Below are 20,493 nucleotides of genomic sequence, written 5' to 3'. Positions count from 1 at the left end.
TCATCCATCAGCAATCCTGAACCAGTTTATAAACTTCCTACTAAAATGCAGTACACCAGCTCCCTCTCCTTTGCGGTTCCTTGAGCAAGGTTACGGTAACATTGTGAAAGACAAGAATTACTACTCATGAATCAAGTAGCACTGTGACTAAAAGCAGAACAGAGAATTAGAGACAGAGTTTCATTTTGAAATCAAAATAATTTAGAGCCCCCAATTAACTTGAAATTAAGAATAAGGAAATGCTTTTGTCAGCCACTCTTGAACCTCTGCACTTTTCTGCTGGAAGTTCTGATATAAAAATACAGGGACAAAAATGGCACAAGTAATATTTAACATGGTGTCCACATCTAACAGGAACTTGTTTTTAAATCATTGCTTTTTTGAAAGCAACCTGGTCTCAAAAGGTGAATGGAAATTACCAACGTGAAAGTGATGTAATATCACTGATCTCTTTGACAAGGAGATACAGGTGTGCCCCCTGGACCGTAAAACACTAACGTGAACTGAAAGACTCACCTGTCTTCTGGAAGACTTACCATGGAAAGCTCTGGCAGGTTCCTCAGCTGGATGCTTCCCATGGTAGAGCTTGTGCTTTTGACCTTCCCTTGACATGAACAGACAGCAGCACCGCCTCCACCCTGGCTGCTCTGGCACACACATCTCAATGCTTCAGCTGTTTTGTTACCTCTAGTTGAAATGAAAGCTCAAATTCCACCTTAATACCATCCCCTCAGTTTTACCCAAACACTTTTTAAGATGCTAATTTGCAAGATCCTGCATGCAGAGTTACCTCTTCCAAAAGAGGTGAAGGTAGTCTGTTTGTATGAGCTCCATCAACAGGCAATTTTATTTCAGCTACTGCAATGACTACAGGTATGCAGGATCTAAATAAACAAATCGCTTGTGCATACTTCTCTGCATTTACTTGCTCACCTTTCCTCACTTTGGGTTGTTGTTTGGTCTTAACACTGGCTCCTGTAACGATATGTAGATATCCTATTTGAATGATTTTTCTCTCTCATCCCCTTTCCAACCACCCATGCAACAAATTTTCTTCTTCTGTTGGTGTTGCCATTATCTCAGAGCCCCGAAACCACATCCCTCTGTTTCTTTCCTGCCCAAACTTTCTTTTTGCGGTTTACTGCTTTCAGAATCTGTATCTTTGTTCTCCAGCTTTGGAATTTTCCACTCCCCAAATGGCCTAAACATTGCAAAGAAAATGGAGAGTCTCCTTTGACAGTCTGGAGATGACTTAATGACCTTCTGTTGTCCTTGGTCTGAAAGATGCCATAGCCCCAACTTCACATACATGAGGTATTTGGAGGTATAGTGATTGCATTAGATCAATCAAAATTCCTGTGATGTGTTTAGACAGGTTCCCCAATTGCCACACAAATATTTTGAAAGTAATCTATTCCTGTGTCAGAAGTGTTATGTCTAAGGCCTCACTGTAGGAAGTGACAGGACTCTATTGTTCAGCATAACTGAATCTGGGCTTGTTCCACCTTGTGCTGACAGACCAGCAGGCTCAGCCAAGCCCACACGTCTGCAGCACTGGAGGTACCTTTAACCTCCTGCTGCTCCACAGGAAGACCAAACCAGAGCCTGCTAAGTGATGCATCTAGCACTGGAGTTTTGCTGGGGTAAAACTGATGTATGGCTGTCCCAGAGCTGACAGACAAATGGTACCAGACCGACATGAGTAACAAGAGGGAAGTTTTTCCACATAGTTTCTCACCACCATTCAGATTTACTTACAGAACCAGGGCACTACAACAAGCACTAATGCACAGGGGAATCTGCTACAAAACACTTACCTTGTGTCACTGCCATCTGTCTAAAGTATCTGGGCTAGCAGCACCTGAACTGCAAGTTTAGATGTACAGCTGAGAGATCAGAAAGCCCAGAGGGCTCCCCAGATGGAGCTCTAAGGTTGGCCTAGGTTACCACACCCTACAGTAGATATGCAGGCATCTGAACACGACCCCTAAAATTATTCTGCCAGTTCCTTGCCTTGAAGCATCTTTAATCATGACAAGAACAAAGCAAACCCAGAACAGAACTTGAATCACTCAGCACAGTTTCATAGAATACCCTAATTATTTAATGGACTCAGAGATTCTGTTTTCTTCCCAGCCATCCATTTTATGGCCTCCATCTTGGTTTGTCTGGGCCATTCATTCACCGTCTGCAGGCAGTGGTGGGATCTGTACGAGTGCAGCTCCACTTGCACTAGTTCTGTGCTGGCTCTAGGTTTCAGCCCTGTATGCCTCTGCCTGAACAGCATCCACACGAGCAAGGCATCAAAAACAAGTGAGAACTTGTTTAGTAAAGACATTTGAGGCAAATTATGTGTTGTAATACTGAGGTGACAGTTACAGCTAACTAGGCATAACAACATCCCCTGTAAAACAGGGAGCTCAGCAACAGGCTGGGAATCTCATCTGGCTAATATCAGAGGAACACTGCTCATACGTGCTGGGGGAGAGCCTTATTTCACCTCCCAGCCAAGTCCATGTTCCTTGTTTTTTTCCCCTGCAAATATAAAAGTGTAGAATCCAGCTGAGCAATAGGTGAGAATAAATCACTATAACTGACAAAGACCATTTTTACTGTGAGCCTGCTAGCTACTTTAAGGATTTCTTTTGTCTTTTCCTTCCTTCCTTTTTTTCTTCCTTTCTTTCTACTTTGTCACTTGCATCTTCAAGGTACACAGTGTGGTTTCAGTCCTGAGTTCCCTGCTAGATGCCAAGTTTCAAAGTTCTCCAAGTACCTATCTAGGCACACCAAACAATAAAAATAACATTTCCACATTTAAGCTAACTAGATCCTGAGCTAACCTGGTTTATAGCCATCTGGAATTCTTCAGAAAAAAGTGACTGTAAGCATTGTAAACAGTTTTGTCTTCACAGAGGACACCAAGAGTTTCCAACTTCGTTGCCATCTTCATTTTGTGATCTGGGTTGAAGAGCAAGGTATAGATTTAAAGTAGATGATAATGCAAATAGTATTAATAAAAGAAACCTCAGAGTGATCTGCTTTTCCCTAATAAGGTAGGCTCTATCAGTGTCCCAGAGGCAGCAAGGTGCCAATACAATTAATCAGTCTGTTTTTAGTTCTCTGTAGACAGCAATATTAACAGTTTGTTTCAGTCTGTTTATAAGGGTCTGACAGGTCTTCAAGATGCTGTGTTCACTCTCTTGTGATTAATAGTTATTCACATACTAAGGTGAAGACTAAGCAGAAAAAGAATGTTTTTAGAGGAGAACAGATAACTGGATTCTCTCTCTCCATCTTTCACTTTTAATTAGGAAACAGTACTAAATTTAGGAATGCTGTCTCACCATATTGTTTAAACTCCTCCTTTTCTTGCAACTTGCCCCCGAGATTAGCTAAAAGAAAATTTAAAATTTAAATTTAAAATATTTTCTTTGATTGCTTTTCAGCTGTGCTCTCATCACATTGGTAGTGAATATCTGCATACTGGGATACTTGATGAAGGCAGCAAAGCCATTGGGAGCATTTTGTGCAAGGAATAAATCCTCATGGGAAAAGAAGTTCCTTCTCATCTCTGCACACCTCTTAGGTGACATCTGGAGAACAACCGAGCACCAAAATCATCTCAATGGAGACTTCACGAACCAAGAAGGAGCCAGACTAAGGTGTGTATTGTACATTCCTTTGGGGGCTTTTACACTTGTAGCAAGTCCTATTGAATTGGAGATGCTTCCCCAGTACAAAACCAAGCCTATCTTGGGCTGGGACCCTTCTCTTCACCACACAGCTTTAATTGGAGATGGTGTGAAGAGTAAGAAAAAGGAGATCAGGAGCATTGTTTCCCAGTTTCTCCTTCTAGCCATTTCCTTTTGATGCAGGGATGTCCTCTCTCTCCTCTCTGCTCCAAGAAAAGAGCACCCTCACATTTCTGTGATACATTTTGTCCATTCTCTCTTCTATTTCCTAGCAAGTGTCATCTCTCCATTTTGGAGGCAGACTTTGGGTCGTTCCTCTTTTGTCTTGATTTCTTCATTAACTCAATTTCCTGAGATTTCTTCCTTATTTGAAACTCCTTTTCCTGCCTTTCCCTCATCCCTTTTTTACCTCTAGTCAATTGACTGTTATGCTAGGCCTCCTTTGAACTCTCTTCTTTTACTGTCTTACCTAAGTCCATTGAGTTCCTTGCCTCCTTCTATTTTACTAAGAAAATTACTTTTTTCAATACTAATCATAAAACATAATTTCCTTTCTTCTACTTTTTCTGAACAACCCTCAAAAATCTTATTTTCCTTTTAGTTTTATTGAAGAGGATGACATAGAAAACCAGCTCTGCATGTAAATACCATCCTCTGGAATAAAAGAAAGCCATCCTAATTTTTTAAATGCTGTAAGCTGCCCTAGCAAATAATAGGAATTGAGTAGTAACACACAAACACATATTAACCCACAGTGCAATGCTCTCCATAAGCCTGTTGTTGTATCCTTCTCCTACTAGTTCTAAGTAGTTCATCAAAGCAATGACATAGGTTATGTACAGCTCTCCTTACCTGGGATAAAGACACCAGTGCAGCTTCCTCTCCCTCCCAAAGAATTCAGGTCCCTACAACACCATGTTCAAAATACAGTCATTGATGTCACCTGCTTCCTTGCCCTTTGGCTGCTCACAATTTCAAAGCAGTGGCTTTCCTATTTGAAATCTTGTCTTAAAAATTGGGGAATACAAATGCTTACAGATCCATCAGGTCAGCTGTATGTCCTCAGAGCCACTCACTTCACAGTATGGCATGGGCAGAGACATTTTCCCATCTTTTTTGGAGATCCACACCAAAAACTACTTGGCCTTTTTAAGATTACAACAGTGGCTTGACAATTTTAAGAAAATTGTTCATTTTTAACTTGTTAGAAAAACTCAGCAGCAGCTGAACGGACTAAGATACAGCACTTCTAGAATGAAGTTCATCTTTTATAAAAGTCCTATTTTCACCATAGCAAACTCAATATGAAACACCTTTTGCTGTGCTGTGATCATGTGCTTGCCAATAAACAAAACACTCAGTGCAGCCATGCCATGGACACTGGCTGAGCAAGAGACCAGCATAAATCATATGCTGGGTCACATGCCAGGTCAGTACACTGAGCTCTGCCTTTGGCTGAGCTCATACCACAGAGGAGAGCAGAAGTGCTGCAAAGGTGGTTGGCTCTGGCCTCCCTCATGCTTTGCCACACTGTGAGGTGTTTTAAAGGTCCCAGCAGTGCCTACCTCACTGTGATGCCATGGCAGGGAGCACGAGGTAGCAGATCTGACTGAAAATACTCACACACAGGCAGAAAGCCTGAGAAGGAGTAAAAAATGCTCACTACAATGTCTGATGTCCCAGGGCTAATAGCTGTCAACAACAACTTCAGATATTCAGACCCTAAAACATCATTTTCTTCAGCAGAGGATAACCCAGTTTCCCAGGGAAGTCAGATACAGCACAGCATCTTTCTAAATGGGTAATGCCTTCAGAACCAGAGTGTGAGAGAAAACAAAACAGGCAGCAGGAGAGGCAACACACCAAGGAAACTCCATTCTTGTGCTGCAGGCTGGCTGTGGCTCTTACCTTCTACGCAGATCTTCAGCCACTGCTGCCCTGCAGCTGAACAAGTAGGCTCGCAGGGACTTCAGCTGCTGCCTCAGGCGCACAACAGTTGCCAGAGGTTCAGCATGGTTGTACAACATGGGATTTTCCTGCTGGATATCAATTAATGGCTCCTCATAAACATATTCCAGGAACTCTTTGGCTTGCTTTGATACCTAAAAAATAAAGCAGTTTAGTTAGGCATTTCTCCAAACTCTTTTTAAGCAGATCTCCCCCACTGTGATCTGTCAGCTATTCTATGCGTCTGAAAACTTAGTCTGTTAACAATTAAAAATGGAGACAGAGTTGAGAAAGATCCAACTCTCTCTGCTTATAGCCAAGTCAAACTTCATCAAGCCCTTCAAAACTGAATGTATGAGACAGCTACTTACCCAAAGTACAGTGATATCTGCAGTCACATATGCTTTTGCTGCACAGTAACATAGCTTACTAGATTTTTTTTAAGTCTAAAATGTGAATAACCAGTTTCTTCTCTACTAGTATTTTTATGTTTGTTCACTGCTTTCTTTTTTGCAAAAGGCAAGTTGTTGGGCTTTTTAAAATACAGATAAATAAAAGTGACTCTTATTAGTATTACTCCCAAAGTTCTATCTGGAAGAAGTTTTTCATGCATTTTTCATGATAATGCCCTGTTTTATCTCCACCTGCAAAAAGCTACTGTAATCTCAATAAATGAATGGGGCTCCTGGTCCTTAAGTGAAAAGACCAAATTCCCTCTCATTCCTGATTTCTGCATTTTATCACAGCTGGAAAAGAGAAGATGGGATTACATGAAATGAGCTGCAAATCACCTGAAACTCTGCTACAGAAATATTACTGATTCCACAATTCAATTAGTCCTGGATCTCTAAGTCAATGTTTACACTGAGACATGGGAGGGATGAGTTAGGCTAACAAAAGTAGAAAGGGCACACACGGCACAGCCTCTTGAGATTTAGGAAGTTATTTCCCTTCTGGTGCTGTAGGTAAGAACAATACATCGCCTTATAAATAGCACCACTTCCAAAACCAGCACAAGCAACTAGCTACTGACAGGAGAAGCTAGCCCCTGTTTCACAACATTTAATACAAATCTAAGAAATATGCCAAGGCCAGCCTTCCACCAATAACCACACAGATAACAAGATGTGCAAATTTAAATACAGCAGATCATAACTCCACAGGTTTCCCAGGCCCTGAAGCTGTATTAAATATCCTACCTATTTATATTAAACACCCCACTAACTTAATTTTTCTTTTTTTAACACTAGCAACATTGACATTTTATTATTCTTATTACAGTGCATTAAAAAAACCTGCAGTTAAACAACCTGCTTTTACAATCATTAGCCAATGACTGCAATATCTCAGCAATCCCTTGGCAACTTCTGTACCTAGAGTAATTATTAGTCCTCTCCCACCAAAGAGCAAATTAAAGTACTTATTCCATGATTCCCAAGGAGCTGTGTGAATGCTTGGCACAGTGACTAGCTCCTCCCAGCAGGAGGACCAGGTGCTCAGCTCTTTGTCCATCTCTTTGCTTTAAGCCTCTGTTGAGCTGATGGGCTCCTCATCCACCTGCCCTGCTGTCCTGGGAACTGGAGGGTGGTTCCTGTCCAAATACTGCACTCACACCTGTACCCCACACTGGGCATCCCTCCTGAGGCATTGGGAGCACAGAAACAAAGAGATGCCACAGCTGAGGTCCCCTGAGTGACCCTGCCATATGCATGCACTGTGGTGACCAAGCACTACTGTGCAGCACTGGTGCTGCTTGGTCTGAATGCAACCTTTACAGGGAGAAGGGCAAAGCAGACCCTTCCCTCTCCTTGCCAATACAATGCACCCATGGAGTGCTGACTGCAGGAAAAGTAGCTTTGTCAGCATCACTGGCTGACAGACAGGTGTCAGTCCACTCTGCATGGCTGACACAGGCACACACATCTTGTAAAACATTAACTCACATTGCCCAACACAGCAGTGCTACAAGAGGATGAAACACAGTCTTGAAACAGGAAGGTTTGGAACTTCACAGTAATTCGATATTTTAGTATATATCCTAGCAAACTCACAGTCCCCCAGTTTTACTGGGCAGTAAAACAATCCTATTAAATCAGCCAGAAGGAGTGAGAAGATGCAAAGTGCAACAGGGTTTCAGCTTTAAATGTCATAAAAGGATGGATGCTAACATTTCCAGACCTTTCTAAAGCCTGCAAACTTACAGTCAAAATTCAGTTTACCATAAGTCAGCTCCTCCTGAAACCTTCTGGTACAGGGAGTTCATTTCCTACTGTGTTTGGCACTTTGTGCAGGCTGAAAGCCATCTGAAACAAACTGCAATATTTAGTGGGCTTTGCATGCAAACGGGGAAAACATTTGGCCTAAGCAAAAGGAAGAAAGAGTGTTCACAAAACTGCCTCTTTTCTTTTGCTTTCACATAAACACATGAAAAACACAAATATGAAAACAGTAAGAGGCATAGGGAAAAAAGCAAACCTGGGGACTGAGCTGCAGCTTTGGTTTGACAGAAGAAATATGTCTAACTGCCAAGTACTTTCAAAGAGCTCTTACTGCAGCCAAGAAGATTTCTCTTTTCCTACCCATGTGCTACCAGATGTTAAGTGCATTGTTGTTTTTCAGGATCCTGGGTATGGGAAGAGACAGCTCTAGAGAGTTTCATTGCTTCTGATTTTCATGACCCATCTTGCCAAAAGCAGACAAGAATCTCTCAATTTCCAAACTTAATTGATGCCACAGCTTATTTTACAGCTGCTGCTCAGATGCTGAGCTCATGTAACATAAAAATATGCCCAGTTACACTGTCCTATTCATGTCCTACAGTACTTTTTGGTGCTTGCTTTACCAGAGACAGGACAGACCCCAGAAACACCTGAGGAGGTGGGGAATAGGTGGCAGTGGAAAGGAATGCAGGTTTGCAAACTCTTCATTCAATTTTGCTTCCAGTTTGGTGGACTGGCAGACACATTTCAGACTGTGTAAAACGAAGAAGCTTTTGAATCCTGGAGCCCTCTCTCAGTCCTGACCACCAAATGTGGTATGTTCTTATTTTCTGCAGGACCTCTTTGGGGTGTGCAGCCAGAAGTACAGCCAGGAGCACGTCCCCTTCTGCAGAAGCTCCACTTTCAGGCAGTACTGTGCTATCTACAAGGGGCAGGGCAGTGTGCTTATCTTCACCTTCCCTCCCTGCCTCAGTTCCTGCTTTATTAGTTGGGGATGGTGATGCTTTCTCCTACCTGAGGGATTGTGTTACTTTCTTAAATTCACCTCTCTGAGCACTTTCACACAAAGACAGGTAAAGCAGCTGCTCAGAATTTGCTTGTGTTTCCAAGGCACCTCATACTTGTTCTGTCTACAAAAAGTGCAAACCAAAATTTCTCACTATTACAGTGAGATGACACTAGATTAAGTTTTCAATGAATGCTTAAGCTTTAAAGTCCTGCTTCTTTTTGTGCCTCAGCTGCCTACACCACAGGAAACAGACTAGAGCATAGTTTTTAAGCTGCAGGTTTAGAAAAAAAAACCAGTTAATTTTCCTGTCAGTATTACTGACAGCTTGATATGAGGTCTTTGCCTTACTATCCACTAGCCCCATATCAGGTCTGCTTATACTACCATGTGGTAGCAAGTTTAGTCCTTGGTAAAAGATCCAAAAAAAGGAACTTTTAAATATTTCTAACTTCTAGGCACAGGAGGGCTTTTTGTCTCCACACCTTGGAGCTTTGCAACTTTGAAGAATCTTGCATTTCACAGAGCAAGACTATAATTTTCCTGATAGCAGGCTCTGGCTACCTTTTAATAATCTCCCCATCTGACAAATTTTCTTCAAGAGACCTGCTCTTCCTCTAATAGGGCATTTACTGGTTATTTTTTTTCCTTTTCAAATAGCACATAATATTTGCAGACACAAAACATCAAATAGCCTCTCCTAACAGTGGCTGCTAGGTCTGAAGCTCTAGCATGATCTGGATTCCTTATGAGTTTGTTATTCTCTCAGCATATACTGCCTGAGATGGCAAAACAACACTGTTACTGTGTTTGCTGGTATAATGCTTTGAGGTGTGTAATCAGTGCCCCTATCTCACAACCAGCCACCAAGGCAGCAGCAAATAGCAGATTATAAAACTTTTAGAAAAGCTCTTGTGTGACAAGTGAACAACTGTAGAATTTTCTTGTTCCATTACTTTCATCTCTTTGGTACAATCAAGTGCTGCAGCAATGTCCTTCTAGTGTCCTCAAAATGCTCATGCCAAGAGACAGGACACACTGGGTCTCACAAACATTGCATTTGGTAAGCCAGTTTCCTATCAACTGTAGAATTTTCTTGTTCCATTACTTTCATCTCTTTGGTACAATCAAGTGCTGCAGCAATGTCCTTCTAGTGTCCTCAAAATGCTCATGCCAAGAGACAGGACATACTGGGTCTCACAACCATTGCATTTGGTAAACCAGTTTCCTAGAGGCATTTCCACAATTTAGCATCCCTCAGTAATCTATGCCAATCCTTAGTCCCTGGTGGTCATGAAACAGGTACTCCTCAAGGCTCCAGTAACTGTAAGAATTAGAGCTGTTGTTGTGTGCTACCTCTTCCTGTCCCTTGAATAGCCAGATAAGCAATGATGAAAAAGATGCCACCAAGAAGGAGGAGCATGGCTGCTCCTGTGGAGGAGCACCTTAGATCTGGCCAAGGAAAACGTGATGACAACATGTCTTGTTGAGAGGGCGTGGCTCATTTTGCCAAAAGGGACAAAGGAAACAGTATTAGCAGTCAATGCCTGCAAGCTTCAGGCTGTTGTGTTTCTATCAGCAATCCAGTTCACTTGCTAGCACTCCAGGCTGCAGGGAGATTACCTTGTATTTGGAAGTGTCCCAGTTATGAACCAGCCGTGCAGGGATAAGGAAGTTGTCATCCACATGGCAGGTGCTGCAGTAATACCATCCACTGTAGCTGCACACCTTGGCTTTCCCATGGGACAAACCTATGGAGCGCTGACAGCCTAGAGAAAAGAGAGGAGCAGAAGTCTGGGTTTGTACACCAAGCCAGAGATACACATTCGGGATGGAATCAGAAAAGTATTCCTCCATTTGAGATCCTTTTAGTATTTTATTTATTTTACCCTACAGACATTTCTCATTCCATAAAAAAATCAAGAAATAAATATCAGTATTCTTGAACTAGCACTAAAAAAGCACAGGCTAACTTGGGTGTCTGTGACAAAGAATTCAAACAGCAGGCAAAAGATACTTAGCACTTGTCAAGAAACAAAGGCAGAAGACTTGCTTGTGAGACACTGGGCATTTAAAAGCCATGGCCATCTGAAAACCATGGCCTGAAGCTCAGACAGGCTACATTTTGCTGTGTGCTTGCACCAGAGAGCTCCCCTTTTCCCCACGAGAGAACAGGCCAGCATTGCCTGCCTGCAGGAGTGCAAGCCAGCCCCCGCTGACAGCCAGAAGGGATGCTGACTCGGCAGGTAAGACTCAGCCACAGAATCAGCACAGCCAAGGCAAACCACAGTCAGATCATGAATAATAACTGAGCAGCAGTCACACTGAGAATGAGTAGTTCTTGACTAGCAGTAGTGACACAGCTTAGTTTCCAGCAGTTTTTTTTTTTTTTTTCCTTACAATTGCATTACTCTGTGTCTTACAAGGTCTGAGGTCTGCTTGACACTTTTTTCACAGCTAGATTCCTTGTCTCTTCCCATGCCCTCTTGCATGGAGTCCCTGGGGAAATACAATGTATTCAAAAGCTGCTGCTTTAGTTAGAAGAACTAATGCAGAGGTCTCCTTCACCTGATCACCTGTTTTCACAAAACACATAAAAACTCAACGTACTTGACACTTCTGTCTTTCAACAGTGACTAAAATGAGCCAAAAGGTTCATATGATATTAGAGTGGATGGCTGAAGACAGACAGCACAGTCACATTAAACAACCTGCTCAGGAAGTAAGGCTAAAAATGTTTGTATAAGGTACATCAAGATGTCTGTGGTTGTTAACAACACCTCTAGACACAGCACACATGACAGAATTTCTGCTTTTCCTTCGAATGCCAGTGTCCCCATATGACATTTCTAGTTTCAGCCAGAGCACCAGAGCTCCACTCTGGCACATGCTGTATGCACAAATGGTCTCTGCTGCAGCTGGTTAGAAATACTGAGTAGCAGAATCCTTGTACATCACTTTTACTGCAAAAGCATTGGTTAAACTGAGTTTTTCAGATAGAAGTCAGCTGACCGATTGCTTTTGTCAATATAATTAATTTCATTTAGTGTAATTATGTGACTTCTCCAGCCGAAAGCATCTTTTCTCCACAGCACAAGGTACACTGATTTGAGGAAAGACTGCAGCTCAGCATAAACTGAGCTCCTCCTTTCCCACATCAAACGATGTCACAAATGATGTCCCCCTCTGCTCTAATAAAAATCATTAGAATAACCTAACCAACACGATTAGCTCATTTTTGCCTCTTTGACACTCCAGAGCCACTTGGCTACTGATTCTCTGCAATACACACTACTAAGTGAATCAGTATGGGACATGTCCTGTTTCCATTTCCCTCTTCCCCTTCCCATTTTTTTTTTTAAGAAAGGACATGCAGTTTCTTGGAAGCAGCAAACATATAAACTGGTCAGTTGATAAAAGAGATAATTCTGTTCATATCTTCTCCTTTACTGTTCATAAAACCAGATCATAAGTATTAATGAAGTTCTAGTGGTAAATGTGTCTGAATGCAAATAGTCTCCCAACTCAATGTCACTGAAACCTTCTAGACATTCCCCACTCATCCTGGGGATGAGGATGGGACAGGACATACTGATTTCACCAAACTAGCACCATGCATTCCACTGGCTACTACCTTGTCTTAATGCCCTAATTCCCGCCTGTTAGACTGAAGGTAAGAATAAGCAAAAGTCCAATCTGAACTGCCAAAATTCTAGATTAAATATTTGCAGTTGAGAACTAACCACTTTAAGCCCTAACTGCTTGCAGCCTCCTAGAGTCAGAAACCCATTCCAGTCCATGGAGACAGTTTTCTTAGGAGAGGAGTGACAAAGCACAGAAATGCTGGGGAGCTTCTCTCCTCTTCCCTATATTCAACCCATAAGAAATGAAGTCTCCTTTCAGGGTGAGGAGAGTCTCAGCAAGCAATCTTGGATGCCCTTCATCTTCAGAAAGGGTGGTTTTATGAAGAGGAGGAAGTGGAAGAAATCTGTACTCAAGCAGCATGCAATGCTTACTCCCTCATTACAACCCTTTCCTGAGCCCACATTTCCTCTTTACACCCAGTATTTTTCATTCTTCTTCATATCCTCAAGAAAATATGTTCTGCAAAGCTACATAACAGTTGTGTAGCTGGGATTTGTTAGATGATAATGTGGCAGAGGCATCCACTTTACATCTTCCCCTGCTTTCCAAGCTTTGCTGTTTGAAAATCACCATCTTTTCCATTCCTCTCAGTTGTGATTCATAATGATGGCTATTTCTACAACCCTTTCAAATCAAGTTATCAAAGCACTGATTTTCTTTGATGTTATGCAGTTCAAAGTGGTGTAGTGTGACAAACATATTTCTGTGGCATAGACCACTTATGCTACTTTGTTTTTTTAAGATGGAAAAAAATAGATCAAGAATGAGAGAGAAAGAAGAGGAAGAAGGAATATTGGCTCAATGACCTTGGAAATCCTGCACCTGGCCATTCAGGTACATCAACTTGCCATGATGTTTACCAGAAGCAAAGCCAGTACTGATTCCTGGCTTAAAACTCTTGAGCACCTCTCCCAGCTGGACAATCAGATGCAGCTGCCATCTCCAAGACTGATAATACAATTCAACAGATATAGTTTAGGGTTTGGGAAGGGACCATGTTTGCAGAGAAAACACTTAATTGCCTACATAACTAGAGAAAGCACCGTGCACAGGATGGGAGAAAAAAGAGCAGAACTTTCACCAAACCTCTCTCACCTATTCCTAATGCTCACACAGAATATTATCTATATAACATCTGTACAAAGGTCTGGCAAACCCGGGGCTTAATGCAAAGAGATCATCCCTCCCTAAAGAATGTTACAGAGCAAGCTACAGAGGGAAGAAGTGTAGCTGTAAGGTGTGCTGTTAGCAAAGAGAGGGAAGGAATCATCCCAAACCTTTCATCATGGAAAATACAACAAAACAGCCTTGGAATCAAGGAAAGAAAATAGGGGTTAGAAAAAATAGCAGCAAGAAAGTGCTCTTGGGCACTGATGAATCTCTCTCAACATGTCTGTGAGCAGAGCAGGAGTATCAACATCAAGAGGCTCATGTCCAAGTGCAAAGCCTTCAGGAAGAAAATAGTACAGAAGGTGAGGTTAAAAAGTTGTAACAAAACTCTCTCCTTGACTTAAGGCAGTAGTCTAGTATGGAGGAGGAATCCAAGACCTCTGAACACAATTCCTCTTCTCTGAAGCATGGAAAACACCACTTTCAGGTTGCTGCATACTCTTGTGGTCAAGAAGACACACAGCTATCCTTTTTATCCAGATACCTTTCTCTTCAATCTTTTAGCAAGAAAAGACTGGAGTAGCTCCACAGTGAAACAGAGAAAGTGAAAGACCAAATTAGAATCAAGTACACAACTGTTTTCCTTATTCAATAAGGTTCCTTGCTCAGTAACAGGAAAAAGCAACTCCCTTGTGATTGTGTGCCATAATTAAATCTGTGACAGATTAGCTTAGAAGCTAATTCATTTAGAAACAACATACAATACAAAGAAAAGAAAATGATCCACAGACTTCAAAAGGCTTTCAGCTTGATAAAGGCATAAAGCAGACTAAGCAGAAGGAGCACAGCAACAAATTTTCAGTAGATCAGACACACAACATTGCTCTATCAGCTCAGCACAAACAGACATAAGGTGAGAATTACTTCAGTTGCTTACCTTTACTCCTGTGCATCTATTCCAATTCACTCCACCACAGGAAAACTCAAACTCGCAAGGAAGATACACTAACAATCCAACTCAGTTCTCTCTTATGCCTATCCAAGTTTGCATTACACTTTGTCCTTCCTTTTCCCACCATTACTTTTTAGAGTAATTTTATTTCAACTAAATAATTAAAAACTTATAAACCTCCAAGCAAAGTCTGACACTACTCACCTTTCCTACATTTTCTGTGAGCTTCCTATGAACTTTAAAAAAAGACAACAAAACCTTAACAGATTAAAGTAAAAAAAAAAATCTCTGTTGAAACCATGTGGGTTTCACCCTATCAAGTTATAATTACCTAAGCAACATATAAAACTCCTATTATGTCAGCAATGTACACATCCCACTTTAATTATAAACTAGATCAGCTTCTCCAGAAATAAGGAAGGGTTCACGCATCCCTAGTTGAGTCCAAAAGATGGCCCAGCTGTTCCAAGTCAATGGAAACCTTGACTATCAGCTATAGCTCAGGACTAAGTGCTAAAATAACAGACTTTCCATCTTCCTTAGCACCATTTGAAGGTACAATGCCTGTCTTTCCTGTCTTACACATTCCAGCTCAGCTGACTTAGCCTACCAGTGCAGGCTTGGTGGCTCTGGGCTGTGACTCCAGACAGTGACCCATCCCACCCTACTGGAGATGTCTCACAGGCACCCAGCTTCAGAGCAGCTCTCCAAGGCACATGAGAGGAATTATTCCCTCGGCACCCAGGCTTTCTTCAATCAGCAAAGACAGGATTGGTGCAGACATCCAATATTTACAACCCTTCACATCAGTCATGCTGAACACACAGAGCTGTGACTTTCTCTACAAAGATGAGCAATCAAGAAAAAAACCCCATGACGGAAACAAGTCAGGTGATAACACATATGGGTGCATACACAACATTGTGCATGCCTGTATTGTACATGTCCTTTATAGAAGACAGCATACAGGCATGCTGCAGCTTACACAGCTGAGTTCTGCCTTCCCAGTAAAACCAACAGTAGTTAAGCCTGCAAATATAACATCAAAACTTAAAGTCAAAGTGTAAGCTTGCATTTCACATATCTAAGTCAAGAGAAATATTTCATCACTAAATGAAAACTAAAATCCTAGCTGTGTCAAATGACAAGCAACAAAACTATATATATGGAAACTAATTTTTTATGTGCTTGGATTTCCCCACCTGAGTTTCATCAGAATATAGGTTCTTCTACCTTTCATGTCAAATTCTAACAGGTGGCAAAGTTTAAGAATATAAAGTTATATTCTTCCCAGAGAATATGCTCTGAGGAAATTACAAACAGCTTTGAAGACATACTTTACACATAAGCTGTTGTTTGTGGCCTTTTTAACACATGGCCAGTTTGCATTCTCCTATTGCACATTTTCCAACCCTTTCCCTGTGTTTGCAGGACAACAGTGCTCAGGGATAATACCATACACCTCAAACTAATCTAGTATTCTTTTCCCCATACCCTTATTATTCTCTGCAGTATCTGGTGCTTTGTTGAGACTCTGAAGTGTTCCCTGACAGAAGGAAATGGGATCTACCATGGAATGACTTATTGGTAGGATTCAGTTATTTACCAGCTCTTGGATCAGGAATGGGAACTGAACACTCTCTGGGCCAGCTCTTGAAGCCTGTCTGACAGCTAGAAGTCAGGAGACAATGTAAGCATAATTAATAACGGCATTCCCACTTATACAGTCAATTACATTCATGTTTGGTTCTACATACTGAGAAGGCAGACCGCAGAACAGAGCAAAGAGCAGGCCAGCAATTTGTGTGATCAGAGCAAACACTGGTGCCAGCACCCTCAGCCAGGCCATTTAGCAAAATGAGTCTCTACTTAACCCACTTTTCATTTCTGCTCTGCAGTTAGTTTGAAGACCACTTACCCCTGCACTGCTCACTTTCTGACTTACACTGAAGGCTACCTGGTTTGCCAAGTTTCATTTATTTAATACAGCATTAGCATACCTAGAAATAATCAGTTCTGTTTCTGTTTGAATACACAACTGGTTTTGTATCTCCTTTTAACAGAAGGAACAACTGTGCAGTAAGTGTGGTTACATATTTTACCAATGCTATTTGGCTGAATTTCTTCTTGGTCACTCATCACTACCATAGCACTGCCTTGGGCATATGAACTATCCAGATTTACACAGAACAGGTACATGTCACAGATTATAGAGATTGCAGAAGGCCAGAGTGAGAACCTAAACCCTTCCTAGCAGTTGGCCTCTGGTTTGTTCTGTAATTTCTTTTACATTGCCCCTGATTTGATCCACATGCAATAGTTTTGCAATAAAACACTGCTTTGGCATGTGACAGAAGAGGGAGAGCCTTGCCAACACACACACAAATGCCTTAGTTTTGCAGCAGTAGACCCCAAAGCAGCCATTTTCCTTCAGTGTTTGTCCCTCAAGGCTGCACATCTGCAAGGACATTCTGATGCCAAACAAATACACAGTACACTTCACAGGATTTTTTTTCCAGAGCAAGATTAGGAGGGGCTCCCTGCGATGCTGGCTTTTGTGACACCTCCGAGGTGCACACATCTTTGCTACCTCTTCTCCCCTGTCAAATTTTGTTAGAACAGTCAAGTAGATTCAAATTTTACGGGGCAGGAGTAAAACTGAGCAAACAGCATTGGAACATAACCTTTGCTTTCTTAGGAAACTAAATTAACGGCCATGGCCCAAACCAACTCAGGAACCTGGTATAAACTGCAACTGCAAAGAAAGTGTTGTGCCAATGCCTGTGCCTTTCTGGGAAGGTAAGGTCTTTAGTAGCAAAGCTGGACTGACTGATTTAAAAGATGCTAGCCCAACAAATAAAGCTCTTTCTTGCACATGAGAAAGAAACTCTGAGTTCTCCAGAAAATAACTGTGGGGGTGTGGGGGTGGTGTATAAGTGTTGGGAATTTTCAGGTCTGAAAAATACTTCCTTTTGTCCAGATGTAGCTTTTTGCATCTCAACAAAGGTGAGACTTGGACATTTAGTCTGCCTGGTTTGGGCATTCTTTTCTTTGAACTCTATGCCAAAAGATCCCTCAAGACTAGTTTCAGACCACAAATGGACCAAAAAGATCCCCAGACAACCAAGAGTTCTTCGGGGGTAGTGAACTCATACCTAGCACCCACAAGCCAGGCAGAAACAAGGCATAGCCAAGGACAGCCTACACTTACAGTAGAGACACGTTCACACGCAGCAGAACTGAGCTCACAATAGTACAATAAATTAGCACGTACTGAAAACCTGCAGAGCTGTTGACAGGGGCAGATTAGAGCAATGGGGTCACCTATCCCCACAGAGGCAGAAAAGGCACCCTTCGAGGCTGCCGGGGGAATATGTAGATTCATCAGCCAAGACAGCTGTATCAGCAGTTCCTCTTGCAGGGCTGAGACAAAGAAGTGGCTTAAACACCAGTTGGTTGCAAAGTGCACATCAGGGCACAGAGCTGATCAAGTACTTATCTAAACTGCGCTTCCACGCAGCAGCAGGCCAACTCCAAACCAAATCCCATGAAGACAAAAATCTCACTCTGTGGAGGTGCCAGCCAAATTCCAGGAGGGTGAAGGACCCAACTTCTAGCAGACAAAGCTGACAGCTTTCACTGTCACTTGCTCTAGTCATGCCATCCTAGAACTGCACTGAGGAACTCATCAATGAGGATTAAATGGCCTCTGGGATCATAACTGATCAGTGATAAACAGGTTTAATCAACCCAACTATGTGGTATCTTCCTATCTTTGTCCAAAATGAGCTGTCATATGGCAAAGCACTGTGGCCCAGCAAACTCGTGTTTTGAAACATGTAGGTCCACTGCAAATAAAGTGCTCCCTGCCACACAAATTCCAGACACCCTTGTTTGGAAACACTCCCCCCACTCCTCCCAACAAGTCAGTGACCTTGTTTAAACATGGTGTATTTTCCAAATACTAACTTAGACCACGCATTTTTCTGCTCAGCTGGTTTAAAAATCCCACTGCTAGCAGTGGAAGTTTTAAATGAATAGAAATAGGGCCTGAAAGTCACACACAAGACTAGAAGACTAAAGCCTAAAGTGAAGATACCTAAACAATGAAACCTTTACAGTGCAAAACATTCCTAGGGGATTTTACAGAGTCTCAAATGCAGGGAAGGTAAAAAGCTGCTGAAGCCTCGGAAGAAAGAGATCAATTGAAATGAAACCAAGCACAAAACAAATACAGCACTTAGAAAAAGCACAATCCTAAAAGCCCTGGACAGGTGAGAACAATGGTTATTGAGAACTAAAATGTGACAAGAGTTCTAAAAACCTTCCAAAGGACCTTATGGTATTTTATTATTGTGCTGCATTTTCTAGGTTTATCCTCTAGCATTTTTATTTCAGTGACATGCTACAAGTAAGTGCTGGGTGTAATGACAGTTCACTAAGTATTTACTAAATTCAAGGATGCTTCTCAACTGTCTGTATTTGAGAAGTTTCAACTGTAAAGCTTTTTGAGAAATTGAACAAAGTTGATATTGCAAATGACTATTTTATTTTGTTTTTTAAATTACTTGCTGGCTTGCAATCTATTAGGAAATACTTTATTTTCACTAAGGGGGGAAAAAACCCAGGAATTTTATTTTTACTGCAACAGGGACTGATTGTAGACCAAGGGGTTGGGATAGAGCAGAGGTTGAATGAGCCGTGCATGTTGCACTGGGCTGTCCCCCAGCAACACACAGGATCACAGCGCTAGGTGCAGAACGATTCCTTGAAAGACAACAGCTCTCCACCTGCTGCTTCGTTTGCCAGGGCTGCAAGCTCAGGAAATAGCACATTTACTAACCCCGGCTTCTCTGCACCTAGTGTCAGCTCAGCCAGCCAAGTCATTCAAGCCCTAATAGCAGTATTTATCGTTTTGGCAAGTGAGGAGACATGGAGAAGCAGGGCGGAAAAGACAGAAGGCACCCCAGAAGAGGAGCAGGGAAAGCCACACAGAGAAATGGAAGCGTGCAGAGCACATTTTCCAGAGGCAGAAATTCCCACATCCATTAGGACTTGCTGTCTAAGTAACAGAGTTCCTGGCAAACACAACTGACTTCTCTGGAAAAAAAAGTCTGTTTTAATAAAGGACGAGGAGAAAGAAAACAAAAGGTGAAACAGAAGAGAGCCATGAAAAGAACAGGAGCTATGCAAAAACAGGAGGCAAGGGCAAAGGCCATTTGTCTTCCTCATCTATAGAAAAGTGATGCCACATGACAAAGAAATAACGATAGTGAAGGGCACCTGGGGATATTTGCTCCTTACAGACCTCCAGGAGAAATGCCTACCTTTACCCAGATGCCTTTCTCTAAGACAAAAATATAAATAATGGCCACAAAATTAAAAGGGTTTATAAATTCCCTGCCTCTCCACTGCTAATCAGTGGCCTGTTAATTCATTTTTTTTCAAATTACAACCAGTAATGCCCTGCCCTCTGCAGTAAAACAGAGTTAGAAATGTGGAGAAAAGCTTTCGTGTCTGCTGATCGAGCAAAAGAGAATTTTTTTTCCAACTGCCCTTCTGACTCCAGGGTATCAACACTTTGTCCTCCCTGCCCCATGACTACATCTGACACCACTGCCCTGGTTTGTATCACGAGTTGAAAAGTGCTAGCCAGACTCCAAGATAAACCTGTCAATAGCGAGGCACAGACATTCACATTCTTCCCTACCTGCTTGTGAATATCAGCTGTTTGTCTGGGACCAATTCCTTAAAAAGCTTTTACTGAGGGGAAAAAAGGGAAACGGGATGCCGAGAGCATTTCAAACAGGAAAAAAAAACAAAAACAAAAAAAAAAAAACCGGGGAAGGGAACCCCACAAAGACTGCAGAGAGAAAATAAATTTTAAAAAGCCTGTCCCCATCAGGTCCTCCCAGCAACCTT

At 42.0% G+C, this 20,493-nt stretch overlaps 1 protein-coding gene across 4 annotated transcripts in view; it reads right to left on the bottom strand.

The window, feature by feature from the left end:
• The window catches only part of PLEKHM3 (pleckstrin homology domain containing M3), a 128,205-nt gene that overhangs the window by 94,580 nt on the left and 13,132 nt on the right, over positions 1-20,493 (bottom strand). For all 4 annotated transcript variants that reach the window (XR_005626665.1, XR_005626664.1, XR_005626663.1 and 1 more), the window contains exons 4-5: positions 10,488-10,633; positions 5,601-5,794 (exon numbers count right to left, since the gene is read on the bottom strand). Coding sequence is in view for 1 of the 4 variants with exons in the window: in XM_039700913.1 (XP_039556847.1) it covers positions 5,601-5,794; positions 10,488-10,633 (340 nt within the window). In the remaining 3 variants the exon portion in view is untranslated. The remainder of the gene's footprint in view (positions 1-5,600; positions 5,795-10,487; positions 10,634-20,493) is intronic.

The sequence above is a fragment of the Passer montanus genome, unplaced genomic scaffold (genome assembly GCF_014805655.1).
Source record: "Passer montanus isolate IOZ18808 unplaced genomic scaffold, ASM1480565v1 scaffold1, whole genome shotgun sequence".
NCBI classification, from domain to species: domain Eukaryota; kingdom Metazoa; phylum Chordata; class Aves; order Passeriformes; family Passeridae; genus Passer; species Passer montanus.
Note: the sequence above shows the minus strand (reverse complement) of the source record. Positions and strands in the feature narration are given on the sequence as shown.